The sequence below is a fragment of the Hyla sarda genome, chromosome 9 (genome assembly GCF_029499605.1).
Source record: "Hyla sarda isolate aHylSar1 chromosome 9, aHylSar1.hap1, whole genome shotgun sequence".
Taxonomy (NCBI): domain Eukaryota; kingdom Metazoa; phylum Chordata; class Amphibia; order Anura; family Hylidae; genus Hyla; species Hyla sarda.
This window is the reverse complement of record NC_079197.1, coordinates 87,331,479-87,348,511: the sequence shown is the minus strand read 5'-3', so window position 1 is coordinate 87,348,511 and position 17,033 is coordinate 87,331,479. Positions and strand designations below refer to the sequence as shown.

The following is a 17,033-nucleotide window of genomic DNA, read 5'->3' as shown; positions in this document are numbered from 1 at the left end:
GGGTACTGACTGTATTTCTTATGAATACAACCCAAACTATAAATTGGCCTAAAAATAAACCTTGTTGCTTCTGTAAAGTGATTCTGATACATAATGACAGTGATTCATCTTGAATGGAAGACATGGGTGACTAAAGCTCCTGTTCTATGGACCTGTCACACCTTTACACTTGCCCATAGCAACCAATCAGATCACTCCTTTCAGTTTTTAGGTCTTAAAAAAAAAAACATAATAATAAATTGTGATAGCCTGGGGGATGTAGGGTATGGGGAGTGTAGCTGTGCAGTAATTAAAGGGTGCTTGTTAACCCTTGCTATTCGTGACACCAGGGTGAGGGGTCCTCAATAACGCTTTTCCTACCGCCACCCATCCCAAGAGCGATAGTGAGGTAGATAATAAGAATAGATTGTCCACAACCGGAGAGTTTCTGAAACAGTATTAACTTTTACTGAAGGTTTTCTGCAAGCTTCAATAATACAACAGTCTCTGAGCATAACAATAGCTTTCCTTGGAGATTGACAAAGGTTGGGACTTTAGCATTAAGAGTCTTTTAGTACTATGCATTGCTCCACTGGATTTAGGGGAATTAGTTGCGGTCCAGTAGTCACGCTAGCATTAGCGGGATTTAGATCTGAACTCACGGTTTTGGTTCAGCTGAGACCGGCAGGTTTTTGAGGCCTAGCGTGTCTTTGAAAGTTGCGTAGCACCGTCCTGTTAGTCCGGCATCCACGAGAACAGAAACCCAAGAGAGCGATAATTGAACGCAGCTACCTTATAAGGGCAGGGGCTGGACTAACGATAATTGGTCCATACTGATGTCAATCACCATTACAGAGTAACACGTGACCCAAGGACCTCCTAAGGTCCTACAACATACCATAGAGGTTACTAGCATGGTCACATGACCGAAGGTCCTGCGACGACCAACAAGGTAAGTACTATACATTACTATAGAATATAGATAATTATTAAATATATACATTTATGACTATTAAAGATAGACTTGAGGAGAGGCGACTAGGGGCTGTCCCACCTGAGGAACCCTACCTGAACGTAGTTACTCTGACTTTGGGGACCTCTACACTAGGTACTGGGTGCAATACTGTACCGGGACACCACAAAATCATCGAAATATGGTTGCTATGGGCAATTACGCCTCTTTTCCTCTGCAGACAACCTACTAAAATTTGGCCTATAAACACATGTAGAGGTATACAAGCCTCACAACAATTTATCCTGAGGGTTAACAAAAACCTCTTATATACATGTGTTCAAAAATAAAACGTAACTTTAATTAAATTACCATATTTATCGGGGTATACCACGCACCGGCCTATAACACGCACCCTCATTTTACCAAGGATATTTGGGTAAAAAAATTTTTTTACCCAAATATCCATGGTAAAATGAGGGTGCGTGTGTGTGCACGCATATACCCCGATACACCCCCAGGAAAGGCAGGGGGAGAGAGGCCGTCGCTGCCCGCTTCTCTCCCCCTGCCTTTCCTGGGGTCTAGAGCCCTGCTGCCGCCGCTTCTCTTCCGCTGGCTATCGGCGCCACTGCCCGTTCTCTCCCCCTGACTATCGGTGCCGGCGCCGATAGCCAGGGGGAGAGAAGCGGCGCCGGCAATGGGGCAGCGACGCCAACAGACAGGGGGAGAGAAGGGGCAGCGGCACCCATTGCCGGCGCCGCTGCCCCGTTTCCTCCCCCCATCCCAGGTTGCATAATTACCTGTTGCCGGGGTCGGGTCCGCGCTGCTTCAGGCCTCCGGTGTGCGTCCCCTGCGTCGTTGCTATACGCTGCACGGCGCGGCACAATGACGACGGCACCGCTTCTCTCCCCCTGGCTATCGGCGCCGGCACCGATAGTCAGGGGGAGAGAACGGGCAGCGGCGCCGATAGCCAGGGGGAGAGAAGGGCCGGCAGCAGGGCTCTAGACCCCAGGGCAGGCAGGGGCAGAGAAGCCGGCAGCGCTGGCTGTCTCTGCACCTGCAAAGCTGCTGCAGTTCAATGATTTAAAGCGCCCGCTTTAAATCATTGAACTACAGCAGCTTATCGGCGTATAACGCCGATAAATACGGTATATACTGAAAAAACTGGTGAGAAACACACACTTAAAAACACAACTATTCCTCCTGCAAAGAATATCACTACTGGGTGGCTACGGATATTCTCACTGGCACAAAAAGCGATTATGTATGTAAATGACTCCCTACTGTGGATACAGTCCCTGGGTTGATTTCGCGATGAGCATTGCTACCTACACTTGAATAATAGCATCTGGGTCACAGGGGTTTAGTGAACCCTCAAGTTGTATGGACCTCAGACCTGACGATGTTATATTAGGAGCTCTCCACTTTGCAATACCACTTATATACGTGCTCATGTACATCTGCTACATGCTAGTGAGATGTTTCCGTGCATATATGAACAGGTGCGGGCTCATCTTATAGCATACTAGCCATTCATTATTACCAAGACCCAAACTGTGATTACTGATTCAAGTGTAGACACTATTGAGCTGCTATTAAAAATGTAAGAAACTCCACAAAGAAAGAGAAAGAAAGCGGAGCGCTCAACGTTCCAAGGCAGACAGGTCACTCCATTGGGGTTATCTCAGGACCAGGCATGGATCGGGCATGCAGGGAGGCGGCAGCTGATGACCGGGGGACTACAGGCGTCGGGCCACGGACCGTTACATGCCCCTAGGCGGAGATTAATCAAAATCTGTGCAGAGGAAATGCTGTCAGTTGATTCTCCTTGATAAAGCCACATTGGTGGCGAAACATGTCGGGGTATGACAGTTTAAATTTTTAATACTCTATTCACAAAGAATACAAAAAACGCCAGCACCACTGCGTAATGTAGTTGCCGTGTATATCCCTTAAGGAAGACTCACTCAGGTGCATGTAATGGAAAATCAGGTGAGCGCTACACGCTAGAAAACTAAACTATGCATGAAACTCCACAATGAAAAAGAAAGAAAGTGGAGTGCTCACCGTTCCAAGGCAGACAGGTCACTTCATTGGGGTGATCTCAGGACCGGGCATGGATCCATACAGGGAGGCGGCAGCTGATGACCGGGGAGCTCAGGCCGCGGGCCCACGGACCGTTACACGCCCCTAGGCGCTTCGTCAGGCCGCTGAAAGCGGCCTGACGAAGCGCCTAGGTGCATGTAACGGTCCGTGACCCGACGCCTGAGCTCCCCCGGTCATCAGCTGCCGTTGGGCCATGGACCGTTACACGACCCTAGGCGCTTCTTCAGGCCGCTTGACGAAGCGCCTAGGGGCATGTAACGGTCCGTGGCCCGACGCCTGAGCTCCCCCGGTCATCAGCTGCCGCCTCCCTGCATGGATCCATGCCCGGTCTTGAAATCACCCCAATGAAGTGACCTGTCTGCCTTGGAACGGTGAGCGTTCCGCTTTCTTTCTCTTTCTTTGTGGAGTTTCATGCATAGTCTAGTTTTCTAGCGTGTAGAAATTTTCCAGTACATGCACCTGAGTGAGTCTTCCTTGAGAGATATATACGGCAACTACATTACACGGTGGTGCTGATGTTTTTTGCATTCTTTGTGAATAGAGTATTAAAAATGTAAACTGTCACACCCCGACATGTTTCGCCACCAATGTGGCTTTATCAAGTAGAATCAACTGACAGCATTTCCTCTGCACAGATTTTAATGAATCTCCCTCATAGTGCACATCATTGTAGGACATTGCTTCCCATGTATGTACCAGGATCTGGTGTTGTGTTGGACAGATCATTGCCTGCTATCAATAAGACACCTCCTTTCCACTAATAGCCCCGGTAATAAGCCATTGATGAATGGGGGAGCAGTGAGGCATGGCTGAGGACATCACATACATTCATTAGGACTCATCCCCCTCCTGTCAGCCCCTTCACATCATTAGCTCCGGCACATTGATTAACACCGGGGACGTCGTGCACAGCGCCTGGAGGCAGCAGGAAGTGAAGGAAAAGGAGGCGCGCGGTGTCTTCTGGGAGATGTAGTCCTTGGAGCTTACACGGGCAGCAGAGAGACTTTAGCACGGACTGTATTTCCCGTCAGCACCAGGGAGCGTCACTTTGCTGGATCGCAGCCTGTGCTTACATTTCTATCCATTGTATTGTTTTGCTGGATTTTATTCTGCATTTCAGTGGACAGTTGTGTTGTAGATACAGAGTATGGGCGATGAGCAGGAGATCATGTGTAAGCTGGAGAGCATCAAGGAGATCAGGTAAGGACACTCCGGTACATTGTTCTCCCTGGATCCATCTGGATCAGCAGCAGCAGCAGGTACAGATGAGTGCTGTGCACCTACAGACATGACCGCAGACATCACACAGTATATGGAGACCTGTACCTGGGAATTATCAACATTAGTTCACATTCATTCTTTTATTTTGTCTTCATTTAATTTTTAATAGTCAAATCCAAAGTAATTGTGTGATCAGGTTGCGCCATCCTGCAACATTGTTCATCAAATTATTATTTTCTTTAGATAATGTTGAATCGATTCTATTGTTAATCACATTATTTACCAGGCCTTGTTTTGCGTATTTGCGGAAAATGACCCTAAAGGGTGCGTTCACCCGCTCTTTGTTTTTGCGGGTTTTCCGCTGTGTATTTGAAAGGGTGCGGGCTCTTCTCGGCTGTCCATAGCAGATTTTCTGCGGCGGAATTTACACTGCGGAAAATCCGCAGCAGTCCCTGCTGACTTCAATAGGGCTTGCGGCGGATTTTCCGCAGCGTAAATTTCTTTGTGGAAAATCTGCCGAGAAGAGCCCGCACCCTTTCAAATACGCAGCGGAAAACCCGCAAAAACAAAGGGCGTGTGAACGCACCCAAAAAGTAGCTAACGCTGGGTTTTCACATAGACATTGTCGCTTAGATGCCACCATGAAAAATAGTAACCATAACCATGGCTAGGTGGGGCCAGATCAGAGATGAATCTGACCCGAGTAATAGTGATGGTGACCGCTTTCGAATATGTTCACACATGGTGGATTTGCTGCAGATTTTTGACTTTCCTGTTGAAGTTAATTGGGAAAGTCTGCAGCAATTATGCAGCATGTGAACATACCCTATAAATCAGTGTTTTCCCAGCCAGGGGGGCCTCCAGCTGTTGCACAACTACATCTCCCAGCATGTGTCCAGGCTTGCTGGGAGTTTTAGTTTTGAAACGGCTGTTGGGAAACACTGCTATAGATGAATGGTAAAATTCCAATAGCAAAGAATAATTTTTCTAGGATGTAAAATAAATGAGTAGCCTGCTGATGTATAATGCTATGGTCATCGGAGCCCGGAATAATGTGCTACAATTGGTCATAATTCACTTTTCATATATTAAGGAGAAACTGGTTAAAAATGATCAGTGATCGTCTGCTATACAATAGGGAAGAAGCATACACACTGTAGTCTTGGGAAAGGGTGACGAGTACTGTATTATTTATTATAGTCTTAAATGGTTAACTGTTTGTGGGTGATATAACTATCTCAAGTGCTATTTAGTCCATTTTATATGTAATTACCATGATGTGTTATGTAGGGAATTTTTTTTATTGTGTATAAGGTTACAATTACTGTAACTAAAGGCGTTATTTCTTGCATCGAGCAGTGGGGGAGTATATTCACTAATGTCACAATGTAGCCGGTCAAGGGATTCTCACTCCTTTCATTGGCTTTTAATTGTCTGTTGTATATACACAATAGCTAGAAGCCTTTCCGATGAGAGGCAAGAGTCACTGCATCTGTGGACAATGGGAGAAGGCTCTGAATGCATCAGCATTCCCTGCTTAGTATTCACTGCCCCATTACTATGGCCGTGCTAGAGGCAACAGCATTTGTGTCTCCTTAGTATTCTACTGTTAGTATTTTTCTTAAAAAACATAAATATGTAATAGAGGTTTGTATGTATTTTCCTTTTATATGCTATTCGGTTGTGTTCACATAACCTGATACTGACAGAATGTTGCTAGTGTAGGATAAGGCTTCAAAGGAACCCGGCTCAATCGGCGCTGAACGACCACAACAGGTGAACGGTTAAAGGGGTACTCCTGTGGAATTATTTTTTTTTTTTTAAATCAACTGGTGCCAGAAAGTTAAACAGATTTGTAAATCACTTCTATTAAAAAATCTTAATCCTTCCAGTACTTTTTAGGGGCTGTATACTAAAGAGAAATCCAAAAAAGAAATGCATTTCCTCTGATGTTATGACCACAGTGCTCTCTGCTGACCTCTGCTGTCCATTTTAGGAACTGTCCAGAGCAGCATATGTTTGCTATGGGGATTTTTTCCTGCTCTGGACAGTTCCTTAAAGGGTACCTCTCCTCAAATAAACTTTTGATATATTTTAGATTAATGAATGTTGAATAACTTTCCAATAGCATGTTAATGAAAAATATGCTTCTTTCTATTGTATTTTTCCCGATCAGTCCTGTCAGCAAGCATTTCTGACTCATGCTGGAGTCCTAAACACTCAGAGCTGCCAGCCTGCTTTGTTCACAGCCAAACAGGCTGTGAACAAAGCAGGCTGGCAGCTCTGAGTGTTCTCCTTTGTGAACAAAGCAGACTGGCAGCTTGTAGTGTTTAGGACTCCAGCATGAGTCTGAAATGCTTGCTGCCAGGACTGGTAGGGAGACCCCTAGTGGTCATTTCTTCAAAGTGGAAAATTAAATAGAAAGAAGCATATTTTTTAATAACATGCAATTGTAAAGTTATTCTGCATACATTAATCTATAATATATCAAAAGTTTTTTTGATGAGAGGTACCCTTTAAATGGACAGCAGAGGTCAGCAGAGAGCACTGTGATCATGACATCAGAGGAAATGCATTTATTTTTGGGATTTCTCTTTAGTGTACAGCCCCGAAAAAGTACTGAAAGGATTAAGATTTTTTAATAGAAGTGATTTACAAATCTGTATAACTTTCTGGCACCAGTTGATAAAAAAAAAAAAAAAAAAAAAAAAAGTTTTCCATGGGAGTACCCCTTTTAAAAGGAGTTTATTTGACCAGAATGCAACACGTTTCGCTGCGCATGCGCAGCGAAACGCGTTGCATTCTGGTCAAATAAACTCCTTTTATCCGTTCACCTGTTGTGGTCGTTCAGCGCCGATTGAGCCGTGTTCCTTTGAAGCCTTATCCTACACTGCAAATATCTACCGGAGGGCAGCAGTCGACCTACTATTACCCTACGCTTACATCATTGTTGTGTGTGAAGTTGCACAACCACCCAGGGTGAGCAAGTAATTTTGTATAATTATTTCACCACGGGAGTTTACGTTACTACTCTATGGAGCGCCTGTTTCTCTCATTCCTAGAATGTTGTTAGGACTGGTTCCATGGAAAACCATATTGGACAGCAAACTGTCATTCAAAGTAAGGGAATGTTCATTCACATCACATTTTCCCTCTGTTTAGGGACAATTCACCAAGAATTTTGGTTCTGAAAAAAAAAGAGCAGTGAAAATGAAAACAATGCTGTTTCGATGACATGTCAGAATCCTACAGGGCCTCAACGACCCCATTGTCCACCAACGTACCGGACAACGGTGCGCTGCATGCTGTGCTATTTTATGGGATATGTGACTAAAGCTCTTCATGGAAGCTCCGACACATGTGGACCGGGCTATAGATGTAGGTGAAATAAGGCTGTGATGGAGGCCTATCAGTGAAACGGTCACATGTAGACGTAAATAAGATCTGCTTCAAGTGAGTTTCTTCGTGGTGCTACGGCTCCTCCAATCGGCTGCTTGCTAGGGGTACCGGAAGCTGGCCAACACTAATGTAATATTAATGGCATGTCCTGAGACTAGGCCATCAGTATAAAGTCCTAGAAATCCTCATTAGGCTATGTTTACACGGTGTATTTATAGATGTATTATGAAGCATGAACGTTGCATAACTCTTCATAACCTACCGTATATTACATGTATTGCATTGTGCTGCATCCAAAAAACAAACAAGCAAAAAAAACCTTGTTAAAAAATGCATAAAATTATGTTTCAAATAGGCTTAAAACCACTTGCATGCATTTAGCTTTTTTCCCATTTGTATTTCAGAAACATTTCTGCCTTAAGATTCACCCGTATTTTTCTGCTTCTCTGTTACACTGTGTGAACATAGCCTTTACGTTGAATTTAAACAATTTTGTAGAAAATCCACAGCTGTAAGAAATATTGCTTAAGCCTCTGAGTGTAAACAAGAATAGGTAAAATTATTAATGGCCTATCATTGGGATTTGCCACCAATGTCCGTAACATGGCACCCTTGGCACTTCAGGCAAACTGCGGCTCCGGCACATACACGATGAATGGAGCTGAAAGACTGGAATTCCCCCACTGTGTAGCGGTGACACTGGGTTCAGCAGCTTAGCTCCCATTTCCACACCACAAAATGAATGGGTTCCAGCTTCTGGCCCTGTTCATTGTGTATGTGCTGAAGCTTTTGCTCACCTGAGCAGCTCTATGGTGGGGGATGCTTGATGTCAGCACCCTGCCAATCAGACATTGATGGGATGAGGTTAATGCGTGTAAAACTAAAGGGGTACTCCGCCCCTAGACATCTTATCCCCTATCCAAAGGATAGGGGATAAGATGTCAGATCGCCGGGGTCCCACTACTGGGGACCCCGGGGATCGCTGCTGCAGCACCCAGCTATCATTACTGCGCAGAGCGAGATCGCTCTGCACGTAATGACGGGCAATACAGGGGGCGGAGCATTGTTACGTCACGGCTCCGCCCCTTGTGACGTCACAGCCCGCCCCCAGCAATACAAGTCTATGGGAAGGGGGCATGGCAGACTTGCATTAAGGGGACGGTCCGTGAAGTCATGAGGGGCGGAGCCATGACGTCACGCTGCTCCGGCCCCTGTATCGCCCGTCATTACGCACAGAGCGAACTCGCTCTGTGCAGTAATGATGGCGGGGTGCCGCAGCGGCGATCCCCGGGGTCCCCAGCAGCGGGACCGCGGCGATCTAACATCTTATCCCCTATCCTTTGGATAGGGGATAAGATGCCAGGGGCGGAGTACCCCTTTAAGGGGTTTTCCAGCCCTTTTTAAAAAGGTCTGGCCGGCAGGGAAGGGCAGGACACGTGACTGTTGAGGCAAGTTATTGGCTGCAGTGCAGTAAAGAAGGTGATAATACCAGGCGCATTGCCACAGTGAAGATGAGGACAAGTATAGCTTTCTTTATTGCACATAAATTGTGGAAAGAGATGCACTGTTGACATCCTCACAGGTACAAAGCACATGTGCCCGGAGCTGCTTGTCCACTAAAGTAAGGCCCCTTTCACACTACATAATTACTCTGTTTTTTCAAAGTTTCTTCAGAAAATCGGCAGTAAAACGGCAGTTACAAAATTCTATACGGCCGTTAGAAAATCCCATTATAGTCTATGGGATTTTTCTAATAGCCGTTTTTAACCCGTTATTAATAACGGCCGTTATTTTGTGATGGAAGGTAGTAACGTGAGAAATAGTTCATGAACTATTTCTCCCGTTACTATCTTCCGTCACAAAATAACGGCCGTTATTAATAAAGGGCTATAACTGGTTAAAACTGCTATTAGAAAAATCCCCTAGACTATAATGGGATTTTCTAACGGCCGTATAGGATTTTGTAACTGCCGTTTTACTGCCGATTTTCTGATGGAACTTCGAAAACGGAGTAATTTATGTAGTGTGAAAGGGGCCTTAAAGTGTTATGTTTTAGAACTCAGGTACGTCTGGAAATAATATAGTAACATAGTTCATAAGGTTGAAAAAAGACCAGAGTCCATCAAGTTCAACCTATATCCCTAAAGAGTCCCTATTGAGTTGAGTTGATAGTATAGGTAGCTGTGAGATCTTATATCCTGGCTGCATATTGACATGTTGTTGATTTAATGGTCTCAAATGTAGTAACAGGCTCAATTTAAATGGGAACTGTCAGATACAAAAACTTTTGATATGTGGTAAAGCATGTATAACCAATAGGTTTTGCAATTGCTTTCATTAGAAAATTTTCAGTATTTCATACTGAAAAAGCCAGTCAAACAACTGCCCCCCCCCCACGCTTGGACACATACTAGTCCTGCTGTGTCCATGTGTCATCACCTATGTCATGGACACACTTCCTTGATTGACAGCTGTGAGCACAGGGCTCACAGCTGGAGGGAAAAATCCTCCCACTGTCAGCTTGTGTCCCGCTACTGTCAGTGAGGACAAGCTGGGAGTTGTAGTTTTGCTAATGTTAGGGGAGGTGTGAGCAGACAGCATACTGAGGGAGGGGGCGGAGACCTGCACAGTGAGGCTACGCCCCCTCCCTTTGAGAGGAATTCAGACTAGTAAGCTAAATTAAAAGTGTAATAAAAAATAAAAAAATAAAGGTGCTAGACAGATAAAAATTTAGATGTACACGGTCAGGATTAGGTACTGAGTAATATATTTGAAAAAAACATTTTTTGTTGGATCTGACAGGTACGCTTTAAGTTTTCTTAAAACCTAATTGTTGTTCTGTTGACATTATGTTTGAAGCCTATATCAGAGGTATACGTCTGGAAGATTCGAACATTGACATACAGTGGGGCAAAAAAGTATTTAGTCAGCCACCAATTGTGCAAGTTTTCCCACTTAAAAAGATGAGAGGCCTGTAATTTTCATCATAGGTATACTGTACCTCAGCTATGAGGGACATAATGAGAAAAAAAATCCATAAAATCACATTGTCTGATTTTGAAAGAATTTATTGCAAATTATGGTGGAAAATAAGTATTTGATCAATAACAAAAGTTCTTTGTTATATACCCTTTGTTGGTAATGACAGAGGTCAAACATTTTCTGTACATCTTCAGAAGGTTTTCACACTGTTGCTGGTATTTTGGCCCATTCCTCCCTGCAGATCTCCTCTAGAGCAGTGATGTTTTGGGGCTGTTGCTGGGCAACACTGACTTTCAACTCCCTGCAAAGGTTTTCTATGGGGAAAAAGTAGGAGGGGGGGTGGGGGGGGGGGTAACTATACTGCCAACCTAATGTGGGGAAACTATACTGCCTACCAAATGGGGGGGGGGGGACTGCAACCTAATGTGGGAGAACATACTGCCAACCTAATGGGGGGTGGGGGACTGCAACCTAATGTGGGGGAACATGTGCCCCTGACCTATAATGCCCCCCTGACATGTGCTCCTGACCAATAATGCCTATAATATTTTTTTTCTTGTTCTCCTCCTCTAAAACCTAGGTGCGTCTTATGGTCAGGTGCGTCTTATGGAGCGAAAAATACGGTAGTTGATAAGGTTGAAAATAGACCAGAGTCCATCAAGTTCAACCTATATCTCTAATGTGTCCCTACTCAGTTGATCCAGGGGAAGGCAAAAAACCCTCATACTAGAGGTAAAAATTCCTTTCCGACTCCAAATATGGCAGTCAGAATAAATCCCTGGATCAATGTTCTGTCCCTATAAATCTAGTATACATAACCGGCAAAGACCCAGCCACGTTTTATCTTCAATGCCCTTGCTGATGGAAGGAGGTTTTCACTCAAAATCTCACAATACATGGCCCCATTAATTCTTTCCTTTACACAGATCAGTCGTCCTGGTCCCTTTGAAGAAAAATAGGCCCAAAGCATATTGTTTCCACCCCCATGCTTCACAGTAGGTATGGTGTTCCTAGGATGCAACTCAGCATTCTTTCTCCTCCAAACGCGACGAGTTTTTACCAAAAAGTTCTACTTCGGTTTCATCTGACCATATGACATTCTCCCATTACTCTTCTAGATCATCCAAATGCTCTCTAGCAAACCAGACATGTACTGGCTAAAGCAGGGGGACACGTCTGGCACTGCATGATTTGAGTTCCTGGCGGAGTAGTGTGTTACTGATGGTAGCCTTTGTTACTTTGGTCCCAGCTTTCTGCAGGTCATTCGCTAGGTTCCCCCCCTGTGGTTCTAGGATTTTTGCTCACTGTTCTTGTGATCCTTTTGACGCCACGGGGGGAGCCCCAGATCAAGGGAGATTCTCAGTGGTCCTGTAGGTCTTCCATATTCTAATAATTGCTCCCACAGATGATTTATTCACACCAAGCTGCTTGCCTATTGCAGATTGTCTTCACAGCCTGGTGCAGGTCTACAATTTTGTTTCTGGTGTCCTTCGACAGCTCTTTGGCCTTGGCTCCTTAGTGGATTTTGACTGTTTTGAGGTTTTTGACAGGTGTCTTTTATACTGATAACAAGTTCAAACAGGTGCCATTAAAACAGGGAACGAGTGAAGGACAGAGGAGACTCTTAAAGAAGAAGTTACAGGTCTGTGAGAGCCAGAAATCTTGCTTTTTTGTAAGTGACCAAATACTTATTTTTCACCATAATGTGCAAATAATTTCGTTAAGAATCAGACAATGGGATTTTATGGATTTTTTTTTTTCTCATTCTGTCTCTGATAGTTGAAGTATACCTATGATAATAATTACAGGCCTCTCTCCTCTTTTTAAGTGGGAAAACTTGCACAATTGGTGGCTGACTAAATACTTATTTGCCCCACTGTATGTTGAAGGCTGGAGGGGAATCTGCACTGGGGGATAGTGGGATAGGTCTCCACGGGCTCCCATTGTAGAAACGGTAAAAAAAGAATGTATACTACATGGTCAACTACAAGAATAAAGGGATAGACCATCAGTGTTTTTTGCTCCAAGAAAACCTAATGTCTGCCATAGCCTACCATTGTCAGAGCACTTTTCTTTATATGTATAAAAAGTGTCACCCATGTTTGAAGAAAAAGTGGTTATTATTATCCAGAAATGTATCTTCATTACATTCTCAGCTAAATGCTTCAAAGACAATAGTGAAATGCATGATTTCCAGATACAATGATTGAAGGAATGTAAAGTAGGCCATTGTGGAAATGTGCCATATAGCTGTCAAAAAATCTTCTAACAATGTGCAGGGCTGCAGGCAACTTCAAACACAGCTTCCCTGCTAATACATCAGCACACTACAGGCTGCTATCTACGTCGGCCCATAGCCTGTAATGTAAACGAGATCCAAGACTGAAACAGACATAACTGCAGGGAATGGGATTGTAACAAAGCCTACGTGGGGAAACTAGAACACGTCTTGGTCTGTTAATTGAGCTTTATTAATGGTTTCCTAGTTATATAAGCAGTCACCTGTTTTCTTGACTTCTTATACTGAATATATTATTATAAGCTAATATAGACTTTTACCACCCCAAAAAAACGGATAATTATTTTCTTTTTAATGGCGATTTAGGTAATAAAGATTTTGAAAAAAATCCCATTTGCTTGGTTCTGGCAATATAACTGCAGTGTCTCCTTTATTTTGCAATTTAGTTGTCTCTAGTACCCACTATAACTATATTTCTTGGAGCTGGTGAGGTCCAAACTTCTAAATCTTTTATTATGTCTTTAATACCAGAAGATCTTATAAAGGAATTTTTACATCTCAGGATAGAAAATAACAAGCCGATCATTCGTGGTGTAAATCCTGGGACTCCCCATCGCTCATGAGAACAGGAATTATCTGTAGGGCCTCCAAACATATCTATGCCCTGAACTTGATTGGCATCCATAGAGAATAAGTAGAGCGGTGGGTGTGCAGGGGCAGTCCTCACCATTAATTCCAGGGACAATTTTGTCTCTCTTTGGTTTTGGAGGGTGCTCAGTGGTCGACCACCAGGGATCTCCTTGGAATCCACGATCTTGTGGTTAGGGGATGATTTAATGAAATTGGAAAACCCCTATAAGGCTGGATGACATGTGCGCTGGAAGCTCTGTTGGCTGCCTTCTTCTCAGGTTCAGTTTTCAGTCAAAAAAGCATGTTACACTATTTTGTCAGTTTAAATGCTGGACAACATGCCACAAATCCAACATATCCCATTACAACCATTGGGGTCTTTTGGGTGCCATTCATGTTTGGCATATAACAGATTCACTATGTTTTTCATTGTTGTACTTCAATGACTGAGCATACCAATGGAAAATACAAGCAGGTGTAAACCCAGCTTAGGCTGGGTTCACACTACGTTTTCTCCCATACGGGAGCGCATACGGCAGGGGGGAGCTAAAACCTCGCGCTCCCGTATGCCTTCGTATGCGCTCCCGTATGTCATTCATTTCAATGAGCCGGCCGGAGTGAAACGTTCGGTCCGGTCGGCTCATTTTTGCGCCGTATGCGCTTTTACAACCGGACCTAAAACCGTGGTTGACCACAGTTTTAGGTCCGGTTGTAAAAGCGCATACGGCGCAAAAATGAGCCGACCGGACCGAACGTTTCACTCCGGCCGGCTCATTGAAATGAATGACATACGGGAGCGCATACGAAGGCATACGGGAGCGCGAGGTTTTAGCTCCCCCCTGCCGTATGCGCTCCCGTATGGGAGAAAACGTAGTGTGAACCCAGCCTTATAGGGGAACTCCGGTGGAAACAAGTGAAAAACAAATGTTTTCAAATCACCTGGTTCCAGAAAGTTAAATAGATTTGTAAATTAATATTTTCAAACAATAACCAACCCCTCAAGACTAGTACCAGTTGCCTGATACATGTATGAGAAATAATATAAATAAATAGCTGGATCTTGCTTCAAATATAGGATACAATTTTATTAAAATAAATAAAATGTCAATTAATGTAACTTAGCCTAATTATTTCTCAGCTATTTATTTTATATTATTTCTCATTCATGTATCAGGCAACTGGTACTAGTCTTGAGGGGTTGGTTATTGTTTGAAAATATTGTTTTAAATTTCCAGCACCTGGTGTATGTGTACAACCTCCTTACCTCGGCTAGTTAATTGTGAGCTGCACAACCTCTGTTTTTTTCTATTGAGATTTGCAAATTACTTCTCTTAAAAAATCTTAACCCTTCCAGTACATATCAGCTGCTGTATACTACAGAGGAAATTGTGTAGTTCTTTCCAGTCTTAATACAGTGCTCTCTGCTGACACCTCTGTCTGTCTCAGGAACTGTTCAAATTAGAAGCACGTCCCCATACAAAACCTTTCCTGCTCTGGAGCTCCTGACATGGACAGAGGTGTCAGCAGAGAGCACTGTGGTCAGACTGGAAAGAACTTCACAAATTACTCTGTAGTATATCTGTAGTATACAGCAGCTGATAAGTACTGGAAGGGTTAAGATTTTTAAATAGAGTAATAAAGTAATTTACAAATCTGTTTATCTCTCTGGTATCAGTTGATTTGAAAACATTTTTTTTCCGCCAGAGTACCACTTTAAGTAAAAAGACTGGCACTCTTACATTTTTTATATATATATATTTTTAAATCATAATATAGAAAACATTTTAAAGTGGAAAATTGCAGTAATGCATATTACAGTAGAACCATAAAAGTCCATGGTGTCATGCCTGAGAAACCATGGTAATTCCCCCCCCCCCCCCCCCATCCTAAATCAATTTTTGTCCTGTGTAGAGTACATATTAATACGTTCACCTTTTGATGTTTTTATTACTTTTGCGCAAAACATATATTTTTTTTTTATGTACCATTTAACTTACAAAACTGTAACAAGCCTATACACGCCTGTGTTTGTATGGACAGCTGCATATATATATGTCTGTGTTCTTGATATATTTCATATGCAGCTACATGTTCCCTGCTCACACTTTGTCGTCTCCCACAGTAACAGCATGTGGTTGAATTACTTCAGCATTGTGTAATTGTGCAAATGTTATGTTTTATGGGGATCATTTTGCTAAATATTTATGCTTTTAGTTTATTGTGTCTCAAACTGAGTTTGGTGAAAGACAATGGTTGCATCAAAGGGTGTCCAGGTTTAAAAAAAAGGGATAATTGTAAGTAAGGCTGGATTCACACCATGTTTTTGTAATACAGTTCCTGTATAAGGTTTTTTGATAAAAAAAACAAAAAAAAAAAACGGATTCCTCAAAACCTGATTAAACTGTATCAAAACGTGTGTACACATTTTTATCTGTATTGAAAACCGTATACGGTTTGAAAAATGATGTCCAGTTGCATCCGTTTTTTAAGAAAAAAAGTATACTTTTTTAACTTTTCACTCCATTATGAATAAAGTTTCACTTGTTTGATTGAAATTCCAAGAAAAATAAACTGTGCAAATTCAAAAACCGTATGGTGGAAACCGGATGGAACCGTACCCACATATGGTTCTGTACGGTTCCCATTGACTCCCGTGTTTAAAAAAAAAAAAAATGTATATGGTTTTTCACCCGGACCAAAAACCGTGGTAGGCCACAGTTTTCTGTCCGAAAAAACCCCCCCAAAAAACTAAAAAACAGTATGGTTTGAAAAACAGAGACAGCCGTATACATTATGGTGCATACGGTTTTGAATGTGAAGTCTATGGGCACGTTTTTTTGTACGGCTGCATACATTTAAAAAATTTTTATTTTTTAATGTAACCGTATGCCGAAACCGTATAGCAAAATCGTGGTGTGAACCCACCCTAAGGGAAGCATGGAAATCCTGTTCTCTTAGTTGTGTGTGTTCTGAAGCTGACTGAAGTGTGGCCCTTTGATGAAGTGACCATAGCTGGATTATAGTTTTTTTGTTCAAACATTTTATTCATATGAGATACCAAGTATCTCAGCATCTTTCTCTTTAAAGAGTACCTATCATCAAACGAACTATACTAAACTAACTCACACTATGTCCCCTAACTACACCTAATGCCCCCCCACCCTTAAACATTTTTTTAAGAGCTTTAAAAAGCTCTGTTACCAGTCTTCTTGCTCACATTCAGTGAGCTGCCGGCAGGAGGGTGTGGGCGTTCCTCAGCAGACGCAACTTCACTGAAGCCTGCTGGAGACCGCTTCCGCCCTCACTTCATGCTTCAACGAGGAGAAGCAGCGACCGGCCGGGAGGAGGTGAGACCGCTCTCTCATCTGTCTCCAGCCGCATCGCGGCTGTCAACCCCGCTGTCCGCTTTTCCTCAGTACGCAGAGCGCCGCTTGTCCTCAGTGCACTGGTCGGCGTGAGTGCGAAATCAATGAAAACGCTTGCAGCCAGTGACTCCTAGGGAGACCCCTAGTGGCCGCATTTCCA

At 43.3% G+C, this 17,033-nt stretch overlaps 1 protein-coding gene across 4 annotated transcripts in view; it reads left to right on the top strand.

Annotated features, from left to right (window-relative positions):
• ZC4H2 (zinc finger C4H2-type containing) overlaps positions 1-17,033 on the top strand; it is an 80,767-nt gene that overhangs the window by 43,653 nt on the left and 20,081 nt on the right. Inside the window, exon 1 of one of the 4 annotated variants that reach the window (XM_056540857.1) lies at positions 3,942-4,237. The exons of the other annotated variants lie outside the window; for them this stretch is intronic. Coding sequence (XP_056396832.1) covers positions 4,185-4,237 — 53 coding nt within the window. The 5' untranslated portion in view covers positions 3,942-4,184. Of the gene's footprint in view, positions 1-3,941; positions 4,238-17,033 lie in introns of those variants that run through there. 4 annotated transcript variants of the gene reach the window in all.